A 21,502-nucleotide genomic window follows, 5' to 3' on the forward strand; every position below is an offset into this window, starting at 1 on the left:
TTTTTATGGCTGCATAGCATTCCATGGTGTATATGTGCCACATTTTCTTTATCCAGTCTATTGTTGATGGGCATTTGGGTTGGTTCCAGGTCTTTGCTATTGTAGACAGTGCCACAATGAACATATGTGTGCATGTGTCTTTATAATAGAAAAATTTATAATCCTTTGGGTATATACCCAGTAATGGGATTGCTGGGTCAAATAGTATTTCTATTTCTAGATCCTTGAGGAATTGCCACACTGTCTTCCATGATGGTTGAACTAATTTACACTCCCACCAACAGTGGAAAAGCATTCCTATTTCTCCACATCCTCTCCAGCATCTGTTGTCTCCAGATTTTTTAATGATCATCATTCTAACTGGCGGGAGATGATATCTCAATGTGGTTTTGATTTGCATTTCTCTAATGACCAGTGATGATAAGCATTTTTTCATATGTTTGTTGGCCACATAAATGTCTTCTTTTGAAAAGCGTCTGTTCATATCCTTCGCCCACGTTTTGATGGGGTTGTTTTTTTCTTGTATATTTGTTTTTGTTCTTTGTAGATTCTGGATATTAGCCCTTTGTCAGATGGGTAGCTTGCAAAAATTTTTTCCTATTCTGTTGACTGCCAGTTCACTCTAATGATTGTTTCTTTTGCTGTGCAGACCTCTTAAGTTTAATTAGATCCTACTTGTCTATTTTGGCTTTTGTTGCCATTGCTTTTGGTATTTTAGTCATGAAGTCCTTGCCTATGCCTATGTCCTGAATAGTATTGTCTAGGTTTTCTTCTAGGGTTTTTATGATGTTAGGTCTTATGTTTAAATCTTTAATCCATCTGGAGTTAATTTTTGTATAAGGTGTAAGGAAGGGGTCTAGTTTCAGCTTTCTGCACATGGCTAGCCAGTTTTCCCAACACCATTTATTAAACAGGGAATCCTTTCCCCATTGCTAGTTTTTGTCAGATTTGTCAAAGATCCGATGGTTGTGGGTGTGTGGTATTACTTCCAAGGCCTCTGTTCTGTTCCATTGTTCTATATTTCTGTTTTAGTACCAGTGCCATGCTGTTTTGATTACTGTAGCCTTGTAGTATAGTTTGAAGTCAGGTAGCATGATGCCTCCAGCTTTGTTCTTTTTGCTTAGGATTGTCTTGGCCATGCAGGCTCGAACTGGAAAAAACTACCTTAAATTTCATGTATGCATATTTTCATTTCTCTGGAGTATATACCAGAAGTAGGAATCCCAGGTCATATGACACTGTATGTGTAACTTTCTAAGAAACTGCCAAACTGCTTTCCAAAGATTCTCACCAGCAATGTATGTGAGTTCCAGTGGCTGTGCATCCTCAGTAGGACTTGGGATTATGAGGCTTTGTTTGTTTGTTGTTTAGCCATTCCAACAAGTGTATAATGGTATCTCATTGTGATTTTAATTCACATTTCTGTGTTGCACATCATTTTGTGTTTGTTGGCCATACATATATCTTCAATGAAGTATCTGTTTAGCAAAATGATCTTTTGCTTGTTTTTTATTAGGTTGTTTATTACTATTCCATTGAGAATTTTAAAATATGTTATGGAACAAACCCTTTATCAGATTATCAAATATTCTTCAAATATTTTCTTTCAATCTGGGGCTTCTGTTTGCATTCTTCAGCAGTGTCTCTCAAACAGCTGTGTTAGACTCCCCTAGTCTAGACTAGCCCTCCCTGCCCCTTCACTGTGTGGCAGGCATGCTCGATCCTGGGTTTCCCCGTGTCACTAACAATCACTCTGGCACCTTGCAAAGATATTGGCTCTCCAAATTGTTTACTATCCTGTTTGGACTGATCTAATTGATGAGAGTGCTTACATCAGTTTTGAACTTTCCAGAGAGAATCGTTCAACTTCCTTGCATTTCAAAAACCTTGCCCTCTTTCTAATGGCTTCAGAAAGCAGGTCCAGTTATACTGAAATAAGTAACCCTGTTTTAGCTGAATGTGAGATTCACTTAGCAAAAGAAGTTATCAAGGAAGGTTAACACATCTCTTTTCTTGTAAATGTCATTTTTGGGCCCTCATGATGCTCTTAGCATTTGGGCAATTTATTCTGAGGAGAAATAGCTTTTAAATACACTTGGGAAAGTGTTTTAGTTTTTAGAATCTATGCTACATGCTAACACATAATGAGAATTGTGTGTGTGTGTGTGTGTGTGTGTGTGTTTGTTTTTTCGGTTTTTTGAGACAGGATCTCGCTCTGTCACCAGAGCCAGAGTGTAGTGAAACAACCATGGCTCACTGCAGCCTCGACCGCCTGGGCTCAAGCTGTTCCGAAGTATCTGGGACTACAGGCACATACCCCATGCCTGGCTAATTTTTGTATTTTTTGTAGAGACGGAGTTTTGCCATGTTGCCCAGGCTGGTCTCAAACTCCTAGGCTCAAGCAATCTGCCCACTTTGGTTTCCCAAAGTGCTGGAATTACAGATGTGAACCACCATGCCCAACCTGAGAATATATTTTTATAATGTTTTCATCCAGTTTGTATTACTTTATATGGTAATAGATTTTCCCCCTTATTTGTTTTTGCTTTCACTAACATTAAATTGATTCTGTCAAGAGAAAAATGTAAGGTATAAAAATTGGAAAGGAAGATATGTTATAATTATCTACAGATTATATAATTATTTACATAAATACAAAAAGAATCAACTGAAAACTATTTTAATTAAACTTTTTATTTTGAGACTATTATAGATTCACATGCAGTTGTAGCAGATAACACTATACTTTGCTCAGATTCCCCCAATGGAAAAACTGTAGTACAATATCACAACCAGGAAATTGACATTATACTGTCAAGATCACCAGAAGGATGATGATCTTTTATGTTGTCCTTTTATGACCACACCCATTTCCTACTACCACCTCCCCTTTCCTTAACCCCTGGCAACCATTAATCTGTTATCTATAATGTTATCATTTCTGCTCCGTAAATGGAATCACACAGTATGTGACTTTTTGGGATTGGCCTTTTTCATTCAGCATAATTCTCTGGGGATTCACCTAAGTTACTGCATGTATCAATAGTATCAATAGTCCATTCCTTCTTATTGCTGAGTAGTATTCCATGGTGTGGGCCTACCACAGTTTGTTTAACCATTCCCTCATGGAGGGACACCTGGATTGTTTCTAGTTTTTGGCTATTATGAATAAAGCTGTTATAAACATTTATGTGCAGGCTCTTGTGTGAACATAGTCTTCATTTTTCTGGGATGAATGCCCAGATGTATATTTGCTGGGTCGTATGATAGTTACATGTTTAATTATTTAAGAAACTGTCAAACCTGGCTGTCCCATTGTACATTTCTACCGGCAACATATGGTGATCTCATTTCTCCACATCTGCACCAGCCTTTGGTGTTGTCACTATTTTTTTTTTCATTTAGTCATCCTAATAGGTGTGTAGTAATGTCTCACTATTTTTTTCTCATTGTGGTTTTAATTTGCATTCCCCTAATGGCTGATGACGTTGAACTCCTTTTCATGTGCTTATTTGCTCTCTGTATATCTACTCTGATGAAATGTGTTTTCATGTCTTGTGCCCATGTTCTAGTTGGATTATTTGTGCCTTTACTGCTGAATTTTGAGAGTTCCTCACATATTCTAGAACTAGTTCTTTGTCATCTGTGTGGTTTCTCCGACTCGTCATCATCTTTCACAGATAAAAGCTTAATTTTGATGAAGTTCAGTTTATCCATAAATTTTTCCTTTTATGAATTATATTTTGGTTTCAAATCTAAGAATTGTTTGCCTAGCTCCAGGTTGCAACAATTTTCTTCTATTTTTACTGTACAAGTTTTTAGTTTGACATTTATGTTTAAGTCAGCCGTCCAGTTTGAGTTTGTCTTTGTATAAGGACTTAGGTTAAATTTCTTTTTTCTTTCTTTTTTGCCTAAGGATATCCAATTATTTCAGCACCTCTTGTTGAAAAGACTATTTTTTCACCATTTGTTGAAAAGATTGCTTTTGCATCTTTATTAAAAATCAGTTGAGTATATGCGTGGGTCTACTTTTGGGTTTTTTTTGCATCTCTTCCTTCACCAATACCATGCAGGTTTGGTTACTGTAGCTATATAATGTCTTTGAATGGGGTAGACTGATTTTCCTATGTTTTCTTCTTTGTCAAATTTGTTTTAGCTATTCTTGTTCCTTTTTATTTCCATATAAATTTTAAAATAATCTTGTCCAGCTATTAAAAATTTTGTTGGGATTTTGATAAGGGTTGCATTAAACCAATGTATCAATTTGGAGATAGATTGCATCTATACTGTGTGGAGTCTTCCAGTTTATGAACAGAGTAGGCCTCTTCATTTACGTGGATATTTGACTTATTTAATCAGTTTTGTGTCATTTTAGCATACATGTCCTATACATGTTTTGTTCATTCTATGGCTAAGTATTTTTGTAGATTGTAATTGTTATCGTATTTAAAATTTTTGTTTTCTTATGTTTATTATGTGTATATATAGTTGATTAATTTTTATGTTCCTTTTGTATCCTGCAACTTTGATGTATTCAGTTATTTATTTATTTTAATTTGAGAAGCAAGAGCTTGCTCTGTTGCCCAGGCAGGAACAAAGTGGCACCTTCTTTGACAACTTCTTAGCTCACTGCAGCCTTGAACTCCTGGGCTCAAGGGATCCTTCCACCAGTTCTAGCTACCTTAAAATCTTTTAACATTTTTTTTGTAGAGAGAAGGGCTTGCTATGTTGTCCAGGCTGGTTTTGAACACCTGACCTCAAACTATCCTCCCACCTCCAGCCTCACAAATTGCTGGGATTACAGGTGTGAGCCACTTTGCATGGCCTCATATATTCGTTCCAAGAGATTTTTTTATATCAGTTCTTTAGATGTTCTATGTAGACCAGCATATGATCTGCAAATAAGAACAGTTTTATTTCTTCCTTTCTGGCCTATATGCATTTTATTTCCTTTTTTTTTTTTTTTTTTTTTTTTTTTTTTTTTTTTTTTTTTTTTTTTTTTTTTTTTTTTTTTTTTGGCTAGAGCTTTCAGCACTGTGTTAAATAAGTGTGATGAAAGCAGATATCCTTGCCTTGTTGTTAATTTTAGAAAGAAAGCATTTGGTCTTTCCCCATCAAGTATAACATTATCTGTGTATTTTCTGTAATTTTTTTTTATCACACTGAAGAAATTTCTCTCAATTCCTCTTTTTCTGGGTTTCAAAAAAAATCATGAATGAGTGTTTCATTTTGTCAGATGCTTTCTCTGCATTGATTGACATGATCGTGTGATTTTTCTTAATTAGCCTGTTCATATGGTAGATTATACTGATGGATTTTAGAATGTGGAGCCAGCCTTGCATCCCTGGAATGAACCCCATTTGGCTATGGTGTATAATTCTTTGTATTTATTGTTGAATTCTGTTTGCTTATATTTTGTTAAGGATTTTTTTAAAGAATGTTAACATTTTAACATTTTATTAAAGAAATGGAGATGTTGAGATATTGCCCAGGCTGGTCTTGAACTCCTGGCCTAAAGCAATCCTTGTGCCTTACCACCTCACACGGTCCGTTAAGAATCTTTGTGTCTGTATTTGTGAGGGAGTTATTGATTTATAATTTTCCTTTTCTTTTGTTTCATCTTCTTTTTAAAATTTTGGACTACCTATGTCTGGTTTTGGTATAAGAGTAACACTACCTTCATAAAATTAATTAGGAAGTGTTTCTTCTCTTCTATAAAAGAGATTTTGTAGAGTTTGTGTTAATTCTTCTTTAATAGTTTGGAGGAATTCTCTAAAGAAACCGTCTGGTCTGAAAGTTTCCTTTTTTGAAAGTTTTTAAATTATTAATTCAATTTTCTTAATGATAAAGGAATTCAGATTATCTATCACATATTGGGAAGTACAATAGTTTTTGTTTTTTGAGAACTTGGTTGATTTCACCTAAGTTTTTTTGTTTGTTTGCTTGCTTGCTTGCTTGCTTATTTGTTTTTTGAGATGGAGTTTCGCTCTTGTCGCCCAGGCTGGAGAGCAATGGTGGGATCTCGGCTCACTGCAACCTCTGTCTCCAGGTTCAAGTGATTCTCCTGCCTCAGCCTCCCAAGTAGCTGGGATTACAGGCATGCACCACCACACCCAGCTAATTTTTGTATTTTTAGTAGAGATGGGGTTTCTCCATGTTGGTCAGGCTGGTCTTGAACTTTTGACCTCAGGTGATCCACCTGCCTCAGCCTCCCAAAGTGCTGGGATTACAGGCATGAGCCACTGCACAGGGCCCATTTCACCGAAGTTTTAAAGTTATGCGTGTAGAGCTTTCCTGGTTGTTTCTCATAGCCCTTTTGTCTGCAGGGTCTGTAGAGGCATCCCTCTTTCATTCTTGGGATTGATAATAGCGTCATTCCTATTTTCTTTATTTTTCAGTTTTGCTAAAGGATTGTCAATTGAATTGATATTTTCAAAGAAGCAGTTTGTTGTTTCACTGATTTTTCTCTATCTATTGTGTTTGTTCTCTATTTTATGATTTCTGCTCTTTATTATGTCCTTCCTTCTGCTTGCTTTTAGATTTTAGGGTGGGAAGTTGACTCTTCTTTTACTAGTTTCTCGAGGTGGGACCTTAGGTGACTGATTTGAGGTGTTTCCTGTTTTCTAATGTGTGGATTTAGTTATATAAACTTCCCTCTGAGCAGTGCTTTAGCTGTGTCCCTCAGATTTTGATATGTTGTATTTTCATCTTCATTCAGTTCAATGTACTTTTTCATTTCAATTGAACCTTTCTCTTTGAATTATGGATTATTTAGAAATCGCATTCAAGCCAGGCACAGTGGCTCATGCCTATAATCCCAGCTACTCAGGAGGCTGAGGCAGGAGGATTACCTGAGGCCAAGAGTTCAAGACCAGCCTAGACAACATGGCAAGACCCCCATCTCTAAAACTATAAATAAGAATAAATTAGTTGATTTGATGGCATGCACCTGTAGTCCCAGCTGCTCAGGAGGCCAAGGCAGGAGAATTTTCTGAGCCTTGGAGTTCAATGCAGCAGTGAACTATGTTCACGCCACTGCACTCCCACCTGGGTGACAGAGCAAGGTTCCATCTCTAAAAATTTAAATTTAAATTTAAAAAAATGTGTGGTCTAGGCGCAATGGCTCATGCCTATAATCCCAACACTGTAAGAGTCTGAGGTAGGGGAGATCACTGAGCCCAGGAGTTTGAGACCAGCCTAGGCAACATATTCTAAAGACCTTGCCTCTACAAAACAATAATTTAAAAATTAGCTGAGCATGGTAGCACATGCCTATAATCCCACCTACTTGGGAAGCTGAGATGGAAAGGTCACTTGAGCCCAGGAGGTTGAGGCTGCAGTAAGCTGTGATCATGCCACTGCACTCCAGCCTGAATGACAGAGCAAGACCCTATCTCAAAAAATTTTTTTTAATTTAAAAATAGAAAAATAACTTTCAATATGGTAGGATTAAAATTAGTATGCAACAATTATTTAAAATAGCTTAATGAATGATCAAATGCATAGTAATAAATATAACAAGTTCATGATTTGTACAATAAAATTTTTAAATGAAATTGAAGAATTCCAAAGAAAATTTGAATAAGTTAAAATTCATATCACATTCTTAGAGTCAACATCATGTCATTTCTAAGTTAATTTGTAATTTTAATATGACTCCAATAAAAATATTACTTGATTTTCTTTAGGAATGAAAAAATCTGATTCTAGAGGAATCTATGAAAAATTTGACAAGCAAGAGTAAACAGAAAAAAGTTTTTAAAGAGTATAAACCCGATTATAAAACTACAGTAATTAAAATGGTGTGATACCAGCACATGAAGGGATAAACAGATGAGCGAGTAGAATAGAGAGTCCATAAATAGATCCACATTTAGACTCAATTGATTTTTAACTAGATCCCTTCTTCACATGATTTCAAAGTGAGTTTCAGATGGATTAAGATTGAAGCACAAAGAAATTAGCAGGCTGGGCAACATGGTGACCCTGTCACTACAAAAAATTTAAAAATTAGCCAGGTATGCAGCTATGGGTTCAGTGCTTGTGGTTCCAGCTACTTGGGAAGCTGAGGTGGGAGGATCACTTGGCCTGGAAGGTCAAGGCTGCAGTGAGTCGTGATCATGCCACTGCACTTCAACCTGGGTGAAAGAGCAAGACCCTGTCTCAAAAAAAAAAAAAAAAAGAAGAAGAAAAAGAAAGAAATTAAACCATAGAAATATTAAAAACATGGAAACATAAAAATAATCTTGAAAAAAGAAGGCCTAAATATGACACAAAACATAGTGAAATAGAAAAGATCCAATCAACTATGAAAAAAATTTCATGCATAGCAAAACCACCACAAATAAAGTCAGGATAAAAATAATGATGTGGACAATTTGCAGCCCTTCTTATAGACAAGGAGTATCCTGATAAGAGTTCCTTCAAACTGATGAGAATCAACCAACTGCCCAGTAGAGAAATGGGCAAATAATAGAATATTGAAATTGATATGGTTTGGTAGTGTCTCCACCCAAATCTCATCTTGAATTGTAGTTCCCATAATGCCCACATGTGGTGGGAGGGACCTGGTGGGAGGTAATTGAATCATGGGGGCAGTTTCTTCCATGCTGTTCTCGCTATGGTAAGTTCTCACTAGATCTGATGGTTTTATAAGGGGCTTCCCCCTTCACTCTGCTCTCATTCTTGTCTCTCCTGCCACCATGTGAGGAAGGACATGTTTGCTTCCCTTTCTACCATGATTGTAAGTTTCTGAGGCCTCCCCAGCCATGCTGAACTGTGAGTCAATTAAACCTCTTTCCTTTATAAATTACCCAGTCTTGGGCAGTTCTTTATGGCAGTGTGAGAATGGACTAATACAATAAAATGAAAATACTCAGTCTTACTTATAGTAAGAGAACCACAAAAGAAATGCCAATTTCTGTGTGTCAGATTGTCAGAGATCAAAAAGATTAGTAACACAACATATTGGGGAAGGAATGAGAAACAGGAACTCTCATACATTGCTGGTGGTAGTATAAATTGTCACTACATTCATGGAGAGCAACTTGGTCACATTATCTTTGACCTGGAAATTCTGCATCCAAGAATTTATTTGAAAAATAGTGTTACAAATATAAGAATCACATTTACCCAAAGATATGTATTGTAGCAATTTTTAATATGAAATGACTACAAGCAACCTAAATATCTATCAGTAGAGGATTAAGTAAATAATTATATGTTTATACAATGAAATACCACAGAGTTTTTAACATAACAAGGCAGTTTTATATAAACTAATATAGAAGTATATCTAAGATAGTTGTTAATGGCAAAAAGCAAAGGAAAGGAAAATATGTATAGTATGCTAGAATTTTAAAAAACGCATGCATGTGTATATATGTCTGCAGAGACTATCTCTGGAAGGATACATAAGAAACTAATAACTGGTTGTCCAGGGACAGGGGATGAGTGGAGCTCGGGAAGCTGTGGGACAGAGTTGGAAGGAAGATGTTCTAGGCTCATCTCAAAAGTATACTGTCTATACTTTTGTATCATTTGAGTTTCATGCCATGTGAAGGGATTAGCTATTCAAAAAGTAAGTAAAATAACTTTTTAAATGTTTAAGTAAGAATCCTGAGAGACAGAGACAGAATGATCTTTGTGCCCTGAACACAGACTAAATATTCAGGGGGTGGATGCACATGAACCACGAGTCAGGAGAATTTTGATTGTGTGCTTCTTTAGAAATATGTCCTTATGGAATTACGGAATTCCAAGATGAAAAAGTGTAAGAAATCACCAGACCAACTTATATTTCATGGCAGAGGGAAGGACAGTCTGAGAATAAACATTTGCTGAGGAAAGATCTGTAAAGAACCCCCAGACAGACATTAAGATATGAATGCTGAGAGAAAGAAATGTTAGAGCTTGTTAGCAACCCCAGACACTCCCTGTCATCAGTCGCATATGCTGGATCCTGCTTTTGTTGCTGGGGAGTGTCTTCCATACCTACTCTCCTCGCTTCCAGCTCAGACCTCCTTCAGAGGAAGCCAGCAGATGTCTGCAGCATGGCTGCTTTATCTGACCTTCTAGGATCTAGGGACAGCATCCAAGTGCCTGGAAAACTGACCATGGACTCTGCCTTGCTGTGACCTAGAGCTGCTCTTCTTGCAGCCTGCAGGATATCATGTGCCTTCTTGGTCCCTGTTCCTCCCTGGAGTATCAGGTGTCTTTCCTGAAACCTTCCTAGGCCTAAGTCAGAGGGAGAGCCTATTTCCTGGATTCTAAGTTTCAATTTTCATGAAGCCTAAAGTCCTATGACTGATGATCAAATCACTGGAGATAATTACAACTTCATTCATCTTTAAGGATTATCTGTCTGTCTGTCTGTCTATATATCTGTCCATCTATCCTCAGATCGCTGCCCTCATTTGATCTCCACAGCAATCCTATAGGTAGATCTGATCTCTAATTTTCAAATGACAGTAAAATACTTGTATGAAGATTTGGTTTTCCAAGTGCTTGCCTCTATGTTATTTCATTGCGGTCCCCTGACAACTCTCATATAGGAAAGAAAGGTTTTATTAACCCAGATATACCAATGAGGGTGTTAGAGAGGCAACTGTGGAATAGTGGGCCTTTGAAATAAGAACATGTGGGTTTGACTCACATGGATTCTTTTTTTTGTTTTTTGGTTTCTGGTTTTTTGTAGAGACAAGGTTTCGCCATGTTGCCCAGACTAGTCTTGAACTCCTGGGCTCAAGCAGTCCACCTGTCTTAGCCTCCCAAGGTGCTGAAATTACAGGCATGAGTCACCGTGCCCAGCATCACATGGATTCTTTACACATATTTCCTCAGGTGTAAATGGGGATAATAATGTCTATATCAGGCTGGGCACAGTGGCACATGCCTATAATCCCAACACTTTGGGAGCCAAGGTAGGAGGATTTCTTGAGTTCAGGAGTTCAAGTCCGACCTGGGCAACATAGTGAGACCTCATCTCTACAAAAAATAAACAAAATTAGCCAAGTGTGCTGACACACACCTGTGGGCCCAGCTACTTGGGAGGCTGAAGTGGGAGGATCATTTGAGTCCCAGAGGTCAAGGCTGCAGTGAGCTGTGATCCTGCCACTGCACTCCAGCCTGGGTGTCAGAACAAGACCTTGTCTCTAAAATAATAATATCTATATCATGTCGTACTGGATTTCTGTTAGGATTAAATGTCTATCATTTAGAAGAGTTTCAAGAAGTAATATTCCAATGATTTCCTATTTCTTGACCTGTTCTATCACTTAAAATACTTTTTACTTTGAAAATGTTTTATGGAAAAGGAGAGAATAATATAATGAAATTTATGTATCCATCATCCTTGTCAATAATTATCATATAAGGCCAATCTTGTTTCAGCTATGCCCCCACCCACTCCCCCTTTTCTTTTGTTAAACAGTTTTCTACATAGTGAGGTATTTCCCTGACATCCTTCAAATGTGACTAATGGCTTATTTAGGATTCTTTTAAAATATTATTGGGAATTCATAGACTTAAATGCATTGGTTATATTTCTCCCTGTTGCAGTTATTATCCATATTGATACTCAGCTTGACCACAGAAACCTTATTCTGCTTGGTTTCTGAGTCCTTTTGATGTGATCCTCATAGTCTTTAACACTCTGTTTGCTTTTTTGGCATGACAGGATATTCTAGGCTTATCTTGTATGTTTGCCACATCAAATTTGGAGTCAGTTATTTCTCTGAGGAGGCCCAACTCCTTCTCAGGGAATGGTATTTAGAATTCATAATCTGATTGTTAGAGGTGCTCATTCCTACTAGGATGGTCATTGTTTCTAGGCCTTACAGTGAACAGAGCTAGGAAACATGCATGCACACATGTGTGTGATTAACCTAAAACATGAACGGCATACTGATACCCCCAGTTCACAATCAAGACTACAGAATTTTTACCCAATCTCCTCAATCTTACATTTGTATCTCCTTTCAGCCAGCAAATCTTGTTTCCAATCAACATCAACAGTATTACTTATTTGATTTATTCCACAATGGACATATAATAATATTATAGTACCATCAATAATATGATTATTTAATACAATTATTTAAAACAGTTTAGAATTTCTTGTGGGGCACAGGGCAGTTCTTTTTATCTTTAGGGTGCATCTATCTAAGGCAAGCTTGTCCAACCCACAGGCCACATGCAGTCCAGAATGACTTTGAATGCGACCCAACACAAATTTATAAACTTTCTGAAAACATTATGAGACTTTTTTGCAATTGCTTAAACTCCTTTTAGTGTTAGTGTATTCTGTGTGTGGCCGCAAGACAATTCTTCTTCCAGTGTGGCCCAGGAAAGCCAAAAGATTGGACATCCTGATAAGGATACACAGTCAAATTACTATTGTTTTAATCTATGTGTAGTGTGCCAACCAACTTAACTCAAAGGTTCATTTCTTTCATTTTATTTTCATCTTTATGTAATTNTTTTGAGATAGTGTCTTGCTCTGTCACCCAGGCTGGAGTACAGTGGCACAATCTTAGCTCACTGCAACCTCCACCTCCCAGGTTCAAGAGATTCTCATACCTCAGCCTCCCAAGCAGGTGAAATTACAGGTGCCCTCCATAACATCCAGCTAATTTTTGTAAAGTTTAGTAGAGACAGAGTTTCACCATGTTGGTCAGGCTGGTCTTGAACTCCTGATCTCAAGTGATCCGCCAAACTCGGCCTCCCAAAGTGCTGGGATTACAGGCATGAGCCACCGTGCCCAGCCTCTTTGAAACTTTTTAATTATGTCTTGTAATTATGTCAAATATTTACATATTCCAAAGCAAATCCATGTAACAATGTCTAATAAAGCCCAGCTTCTGTCTGTCCCTGCACTTCATGTCTCCCTCTCCCTGTAGGTCATTTTTTTTTTTTTTTTTTGAGACGGAGTCTTGCTCTGTCACCCAGGCTGGAGTGCAATGGCATGATCTTGGGTCACTGCAATCTCTACCTCCTGAATTCAAGCTATTCTCACGCCTCAGCCTCCTGTGTAGCTGGGATTACAGGTGTGAGCCACCACGCCCAGCTAATTTTTTGTATGTGGGTGGAGACAGGGTTTCACCGTGTTGCCTGGGGTGGTTTCCAATTCCTGAGGCCAGGCAATCTGCCCGCCTCAGCCTCCCAGAGTGCTGGGATTACAAGGCCTGAGCCACCGCACCTGGCCCCTGGAGGTCTTTTTTTTTTTTTTTTTTTTTTGAGACAGAGTTTAGCTCTTGTTACCCAGGCTGAAGTGCAATGGCGTGATCTCGGCTCACCGCAACCTCCGGTTCCTGGGGTTCAAGCAATTCTCCTGCCTCAGCCTCCCGAGTAGCTGGGACTACAGGCGCATGCCACCATGCCCAGCTAACTTTTGTATTTTTAGTAGAGACGGGGTTTCACCATATTGACCAGGATGGTCTCGATCTGTTGACCTCGTGATCCACCTGCCTTGGCCTCCCAAAGTGCTGATATTACAGGCATGAGCCATGGCCTCCCGCCCCTGTAGGTCTTCTAAAATGTATTTTATGCTTTATCATTTTATTGTCTTTTTAAAATATGTAAGCAAATGTATATATATTTTTGCATTCCTCCTCTGTTTCCTAAATAAATGGTAGCATATTAAACATTATTTTCTGTCATGTGCTTTTCACTTAACAAGAACCTTGGGGATTGTAGTCATATAGGGTATATTTTGAATAGATTCCTGGAATTGGGATTGTGGGGCCAAAGAGTAAATGCATACTTATTTAGATAGCTATTGTCACATTCCCCTCTACAAGGGTGGGCTATACCATTTTCTGCAGACACTTTTTTTTGGAGGAGGGGAGATGGAGTCTCGCTCTGTTGCCCAGGCTGGAGTGCAATGGCACGATCTCAATTCACTGCAACCTCTGCCTCCCAGGTTCAAGCCATTCTCCTGCCTCAGCCTTCTGAATAGCTGGGACTACAGCTGGGCACCACCACAACCAGCTAATTTTTGTATTTTTAGTAGAGACAGAGTTTCTCCATGTTGGCCATGCTGGTCTCGAACTCCTGACCTTAAGTGATCTGCCCTCCTCGTCTTCCCAAAGTGCTGGGATTACAGGCATGCGCCAACATGCCCAGCCTCCTGCAGACACATTTTAATGTTGCAACAAATGACAAAATGGAATATGTTATCTCTACCAAGAAAGGTTATATGTTGTTCAAAAGAACTGGACTTGAACTCCGCTAACTAATGGTCTGACCCACTCTGTCATGCATTCTCCCCATGTTACAGATTCAGAAATTGAGTCACACATAGGGAAGTGTCCTACTCTAAATGACATAACCAGGATTTAAAATTTGCATCTCCTGACCCTGAAATTGGATCCCCTTTCAATGTGTTATAGATTTATTTATGGTAAACTTGGTTTGCTTATCAGTAGACAGAGAAGAAAAACATGGTAGTTCTCCTAGGAAGCTAAAAAATTAAGGAGATGATTATGAGTAAGTTCTCCCCTGGTGTAAGAGAGATTCTTCGAGATATAGCTTTAGTTCTTGCGGTGAATAGGGAATCAGCAATTAGACTATGGTGTCAGGGCACTAAGAAATGATCACGGATGAGAGAGCCAATCACTTTGGCAGGATCTGTCCTGTTTTCTCTTTTTTGGTTTTGTTTTGTTTTATTTTTTGCAGAATGCTTTGAACTTCTTTGAACAAAGATGCTGTTACGCTATGCAAAACTTTACAAATGGATGTAGACAGAGATGTAATTTCCCCAGTGAATGAGCAAGCTGCAAACCACAAAGCCTTTTTTTTTTTTTTCCTTTCTTAGAGTAACCCTGGGGTTTTCCTTTGTGCTTGCTTGAGACAGGTTGATTGGCTTATGTGCAATTTGGGACACTGGAGTTTTCCTTCCTTCTGCAGCCTGGAACGGAGTCTCCTCTGGTGTTGAAAGGAGGAGGCTGAATGAGGCAAAGAAGGTAAGCAGGACTTGGGCCTGGGCGTGTGTTACTGCAGGGGTGAGGGTGGGGGGACATTCCTGCCTCCTTCGCCTTCTCTTTAAGAGAAGCCTGTTTGCCTGGCCGCAGGAATCTTCTGAGAGGCATCTCCTTTCTTCTCCCCAGAGACAGAAGCCCTGAGTTGCTGCAGAACTGCATCCCAAGGTTCTCCCTGCAAGGAGGCTGCTGAGGGTAGCGTTTGAGCCTTCTTCCCTGGCAGGGACAGTCAGCCAACATTAGCGCTGGCATTGTCCCAATGTCCACCTAATAGACAAATCGGGTGACAGCTTTGTGACCCACACCCTACTTAGTCTGGGCCTCCACAACCTGGGAGCTCCTGACTGACAGCCCTGGCATATTGGGGACAGTCCGGGAATCCCTGCCCTGGGGCGGGGCACTGGGACCTGGCAGATGGACAGTTAGTTGTCCAGGCTCAGTAAGCAGCCGAGATCTGCAGCACTGAGCCCCGTCCTGTGCCCAGGGTCTGCCTTGTTCCGTTCTGGATTAGATTTTGCTGCTACTCCCAGCAACTCCTGTTTTACTCTCAGGCCCCAGTGGCAGGCGAGGACGAGTGACAACCGAGGGCTGCAATTTTGACAGAGCAGTAAGGGCAATAGTGTGACAGACTGGCCGAGGCTGCTGGGCTGGGAGGCTCTGACCTGGAGGCCTGAGCAGGGCAAGGTTGCCTTGTTCTTTGAGTTTGGGCATCTCTGCCTCATCAAAGTTTGTCTCTCTCACTCCAACGCCCTCTCTTGGTGTCTTTTGTCCTCCCAGAAAGAGTTGGGGCTGGAGGTGGGGCATGGAGAGGGTTGAAAAGTGGAAGCTGAGAGTGCTGATGACATGGATTTGGGATCCAGTCACATCTGCTGGAATTCCAGGTCCACTGGCTTTGTGACCTTGAGAACGCTGAACCTCTGTAGGCCTCAGTTTTCTAGTTTGTACAGCGGGGATAATAACCAACACCTTGTGGTAAAGGTTAAAGGGTAAATACATAAACAGATAAAGAGCCCTGCATGGTGCCTGGCACATAGCAGGCGTTTAGTAACTGAGGGTTATTATGATGTCTCGTATCAGTGGCAGTTCAGATATACTTGTTTCATCAAGGCAGTTTCTTGTGTGGGCCCTTTCAGGGCTGCCATGTATCTCAGAATAGTGTCAGGTTTCAGAAACCTCCTGGGAAATCCATCTGACCTTAGGGTATTTTCACCCTATTGTTGTTACTAACGTGGAACTTGAACATACTGACGCATAGTGTGTGTTTTGTTGGGGGCGGCGGGGCGCTGGGGGCATGCCGTTCCTTTACTACATGTGGAGGAGTGTGATTGCAGAAGCGGTGTACCAGTATATTTAAATGGGTCCAAAGTATATGTGAAACTGGACGGGGACAGAATTGGGGAGTTAGGGCAGCTCTGTGTCACCAGGTCCCCACTCTTGACACTTTCCCGTGCACCCTCCCCACTCTCTATCCCTGTCCCTCCTACACATTCACTCTGGGTAGCCTGACCAGATCCCCACCTAAGGAACCCCGGGGGCTGCCTTCTCTGATGACGGCAGTCTCACTGCCCGTTGACAGATGTGGCTGCCATGGAGTCGTGCCCTGCCACCTCCTGCCTGACCAGGTTAAATTCATTCTGGCTCATACTTCTAGATACTGCGAATTAACCAGCAAAATCAACTATCAGTTCTGAGCTGAACCCTTTTAATAGTGTATCCATTTACATTAATTGTATCATTTGACTGTCAACACAATTCAGTGATATGAGCAAGGCTGCTGTCATCATCCCCATTTGATTGATGAATAAACTAAGGCTCTCTGAGAAGTTATTTCCCCCAAGATTTCACAAAACTAATTAGTGAAACAGCCCCTGCTAGATTTGGTTGCCCTGAATCCTAGACTGTTTTTCTTGCTATGACATCACACTGCCTCCTCCAATCCGAAGCACCCACAAATCATGAAGGGGCAGCGCCTATCAAAGGACTTTCAGACACACAGAGGAACCTTAAAAAAGAAATCAGAAAGCCTGCAGAGACTACTTGCCAGCAGGACACATAGTTGTTGAGGGTACGGTAAGTTCTGAAACGAGGGATGCTGATCCAGGTTTCTCTGGATGATGATAATAGTCATGATTATAATGATCAGCATCTCAGCAATCCCTGGGCATCAGGCACTGTGCCCTGTGCTCTGCCCTCCCACAGCAGCCCCATGAGGTAGGGCCCATTGTTACCTGTGTTTGACTGATGGCAGAGAATAAAGTACACAGAGGTTAAGGAACTTCCTCCATCTAAGAAAGAGCCTGGATTCGAATCCTGTAGTCCAACTCTGGCACCTGTGTGGCAAGCATTTGGGTTTGGGGCTGGTGTGTGTATTTAGGGTGGCTCATTCCAAGATTCTCTGGAAACACTGCCTAGCTGTTTCGGAGCAAGTGTTCCCTGGGGCTCCAGGTGTGAGCTCTGAAACCGCCTAAGGAGGAAGCCCTCCCTTTCTCTGCCTCTTCTCCCTTTGTTGGAAGCCACTGCCATCTGGAGCTGCCCCAGGCATCTGCTCCTGCGCCGCCCCTCCCTCCTCCTCCCACCCCAGCATGCAGCACCTTCCACACTCAGGCTTCATCTCTCCCCTTCCCTCCCGACACCCCCAGTACTTCTGCTCCTTGTCAGCTCCCATCACAGGAAGCAGACACTGGCCTTCTGATGCAAGGCGGAGAAGCCACTCAGCTTCCCCAGGCCTTCAATTTCCCAAACGGATCTATTTGGTTAATTGCACTCATTCCTGAGTCCCTCTGCCTGTCAGAGAGAAGCTGGGCTTCCTCTCTCCGGAAACATTGGCACAGGCCCCCTCGGACAGCATGGGCCCAGGACACACAGCTGTGGATCGCTGAGGGTGGGGCCGTGGAGCTTCACTAGGAACTGTCTTCCACACCTGCTGCCCCGAAACCGATTCCAGGCGCCTGAGGCAGCCCCGCTGCTTAGCCCCATTTTCCCCAGGCGCCGAGAACTATACGGTAGGTGTGAGGGACAGGGGTGTCAACGGTGAAAGATACTGCCCCTAATAGCTCGTGCCATTTACCTCCTTTCTGCTGCAGGGATGCAATCATTTTCTAGACCCCTCTCAGCCTTTCCTTCTGCCTCGCTAAGCCCACCTTTCCACCAGAGGCTGGGCTGTGAGGTTTGAAACAGCATGACACTGTGAGTTTCTAATAAGAGGACCATATACTCTAGCAAAGGGAGGCCCTTCCAGGGCATAAGACACCAAGGTTTCCCGCACACCACTGGAGCTGAGAGTCTTTGGTATAAGCACTCGTAGCCGCCAGCGCTTTGCAACCAGACCTCTAGACAAATGGTGCATCTTATAATCAGGAAAATCCTCGTTCTGTCTGCTGCCTCCCCCTTCTTGCTCCCACCTCCCTTCCCCCACACCTGCTGTATTTTCACATCTCCTCCAGCCTGTAGAAGCCTGCCAGGATAGCAGTTGGATCCAGACTGATGTCTGTATGGGATGTAAATGCAGAAGGCTTCAGGGAGGGAGGGAAGGAACAGGTGCTGCTCCCTCCTGCTGTCTTCGTTCTTTCCTCCCTATGCTCCCGCTTATCACATCAGAAAAGAATTTTTAAAATGCGGCCGGGGATGTGCTATCCTTGGAATATCAGCAGCTAAACCAATATTGGCGGCCGAATGGATGTCACTTCAGAAGACCCAGCTCCTTCTCTGGGGCTGACTCCAGCTCTTTGGTTTGACATCAGAGTTCATGGGACATGGGTGGAAGAAGCAGGTAGGGAGTGCTTTGCTTCCAGAAACCATGGCAAAGGCAGGAGAGAGGGGAACTCAGAGGGGATTTGGCTGGCCTGGGATTTAATAGGAGCCTCCCTTTCTCTCTGGTCTAAAGTAAACAATGCCTATGCAGAAAACCATCTGTTGGCTCTAAGAGTAAACAGTCATTCCTTAGCTATAGAGCCAGGGCATGGTATCTGCACAGGTGTCGTCTACGCTGTAGATCTGCAAAGTAGGCTTGAAAGTCCATCTTCTCCAAAGCCTCATCACAAAGCAGTATACCAGCTGTAACTTGGCGGGGGAGGAAAAGGACCAATCGTTTTTTGTTTGTTTGTTTTGGTTTGGTTGTTGAGATGGAGTTTCGCTCTGTCACTGCAACCTTCACCTCCCAGGTTCAAGTGATTCTCCTGCCCGAGCCTCCCATGTGCTGAGACTATAGGTGCCCGCTACCATGCCTGGCTAATTTTTGTATTTTTAGTAGAGAAGGGGTTTCATTGTGTTGACCAGGCTGGTCTTGAACTCCTGACCTCATGATCCACCTGCCTCGGCCTCCCAAAGTGCTGGGATTATAGGTGAAGAAAGGACCAATAGTTTTTGAATGCCAACTATGTGCCAGGCCTTGGATTAGATGCCATACGTGTACATTAGCTTATTCATTTAGGAATTGTCACAGCAACCTTGTAATAAATAAGTGCATTTATCCCACTTTTAAAGACAAGAAAACAGACTCAGAGAGAGAGAATAAACCGTGGAAGACCACTAAGCAGATAAATGGCTAGGTGGGATAGAAACTCAGGTGTGTGTGGCTGCAGGTCACATGTGCCAGCTGGATTAAACACGCTTCCTTGTGAGACAAATGTCTGCCTCTTTGTCTGATACGTTTCCCCTGGTCTGCACAGCTTTCTAGTAGTTTGTCATTCACCACTGTTTATCAACCCCAGCCCTATTCTGCTTTGAGCTAATGCTCGCTTCTGTGAAGGGCCAAAGAAAAAGCAAAAGGCTCTTCCTTTCCCCCACGAAGCTCATAATCTGGTTAACGGATTGAAAGTGGTCTCTTTTCCCCAAGCCAGGGTTCTTCGGTTATAGTCTTGCCCCTCTTTTTTTCCCCTGCTCGAGCTCAGCCTTATAGTTAGAATCTTATAGATTTTAGCAATCACTTGTTATGGTTTTCAAATGGCTTTAGGACTATGGTCTGTTGAAACTAGTCTTGCAATCCCCCAAGTCGAGGACAGAATAAGCAGTTTGATTTGAGTGATGTCATGAGCAGATGTGTCCAGGTGCTGGGTCCTCAGATGGACAATGGTCTGAGATTTCAAATAGACACCTCACTCAGGGAGCCTGGCAGGGTCCAGGAAGAGGAAGCTGGTATTTAAAATAAGGATGGATTGTGGGGTTGCACAGATATCTTTTGGGAAAGCTGCTCCAAGAGGGAGGGAGAGATTTCTGGCCATTCTAGACCCACCTTCCCTTTGTACAGCATTTTATAATTTACTGTGGCGATAGAGACCAGTTTGTGACTTGCTCGAGGTGATATACAAGAACTTAGCCCTAGATCTTTTTTTTTTTTTAATTAACCAATCTTCAATGAGTACAAATCCCCAAATCTAATTATTCCTAAAACTTTTTACTTCAATCAACAAATTTTTACAATCTTCCTAATAAATCTTAAAGGTTTTAGCAATCACTTGTTTGGTTTCATTAGTAAACTTAGTTCATTTAATTCCTTTGAGCATTTGAAACTCTATGTGTAAATGTATCTATTTTCCTTTTCTTTTTTTTCCTTTTTTTTTTTTTTTTTGGGTGGGGACGGAGTTTCGCTCTCGTTACCCAGGCTGGAGTGCAATGGTGCGATCTCGGCTCACCGCAACCTCCGCCTCCTGGATTCAGGCAATTCTCCTGCCTCAGCTTCCTGAGTAGCTGGGATTACAGGCACGCGCCACCATGCCCAGCTAATTTTTGTATTTTTAGTAGAGACGGGGTTTCACCATGTTGACCAGGATGGTCTCGATCTCTTGACCTCGTGATCCACCCGCCTCGGCCTCCCAAAGTGCTGGGATTACAGGCTTGAGCCACCGCGCCCGGCCTATTTTCCTTTTCAAAGTATCACAGTTTTTTTCTAACAAAGCCTTCCAAGTCCTTATGTAATTCCTTTTTCATATACACACACACACACACACACACACACACACATATATATATATATATATATATATATATATATATTTTTTTTTTTTTTAATGGGGAGAGAGGGTCTCACTCTGTTGTTCAGGCTGCAGTGCAGTGGCACAATCTCAGCCCACTGCAGCCTCAACTTCCTGGGCTCAAGTGATCCTCCCACCTCAGCCTCTTGAGTAGCTGGGACCACAGGCACATGCCACCATGCCTGGCTAATTTTTATAGTTTTTGTAGAGATGGGGTTTTTCTGTGTTGCCCAGGCTGGTCTTGAGCTCCTGGACTCTAACAATCCACCCAACTCTGCCTCCTAAAGTGCTGGGATTACAGGCGCAAGCCACAGTGCCCAGCCTTATTAAAATTTTTAAATGAAAGCTTTATTGAGATACAATTCACATTATACAATTTACTATGTAAATTGAATTCAGGCTGGGTGCAGTGGCTCAGGCCTATAATCCCAGCACATTGGGAGGCCAAGGCAGGTGGATCACTTGAGGTCAGCAGTTTGAGACCAGCCTGGTCAACATGGTGAAACTCTGTCTCCACTAAAAATGCAAAAATTAGGTGGGGTTGGCACTGGATGC

At 41.5% G+C, this 21,502-nt stretch overlaps 1 protein-coding gene across 21 annotated transcripts in view; it reads left to right on the forward strand.

The window, feature by feature from the left end:
- NFASC (neurofascin) overlaps window positions 1–21,502 on the forward strand; it is a 204,432-nt gene that overhangs the window by 86,522 nt on the left and 96,408 nt on the right. For 18 of the 21 annotated variants that reach the window (XM_017525411.2, XM_017525417.2, XM_017525413.2 and 15 more), the window contains exon 2: window positions 14,855–14,963. The exons of the other annotated variants lie outside the window; for them this stretch is intronic. In XM_017525411.2, coding sequence (XP_017380900.1) covers window positions 14,855–14,963 — 109 coding nt within the window. The remainder of the gene's footprint in view (window positions 1–14,854; window positions 14,964–21,502) is intronic. 21 annotated transcript variants of the gene reach the window in all.

This window comes from Cebus imitator, unplaced genomic scaffold (genome assembly GCF_001604975.1).
Source record: "Cebus imitator isolate Cc_AM_T3 unplaced genomic scaffold, Cebus_imitator-1.0 Scaffold38, whole genome shotgun sequence".
Classification (NCBI taxonomy): domain Eukaryota; kingdom Metazoa; phylum Chordata; class Mammalia; order Primates; family Cebidae; genus Cebus; species Cebus imitator.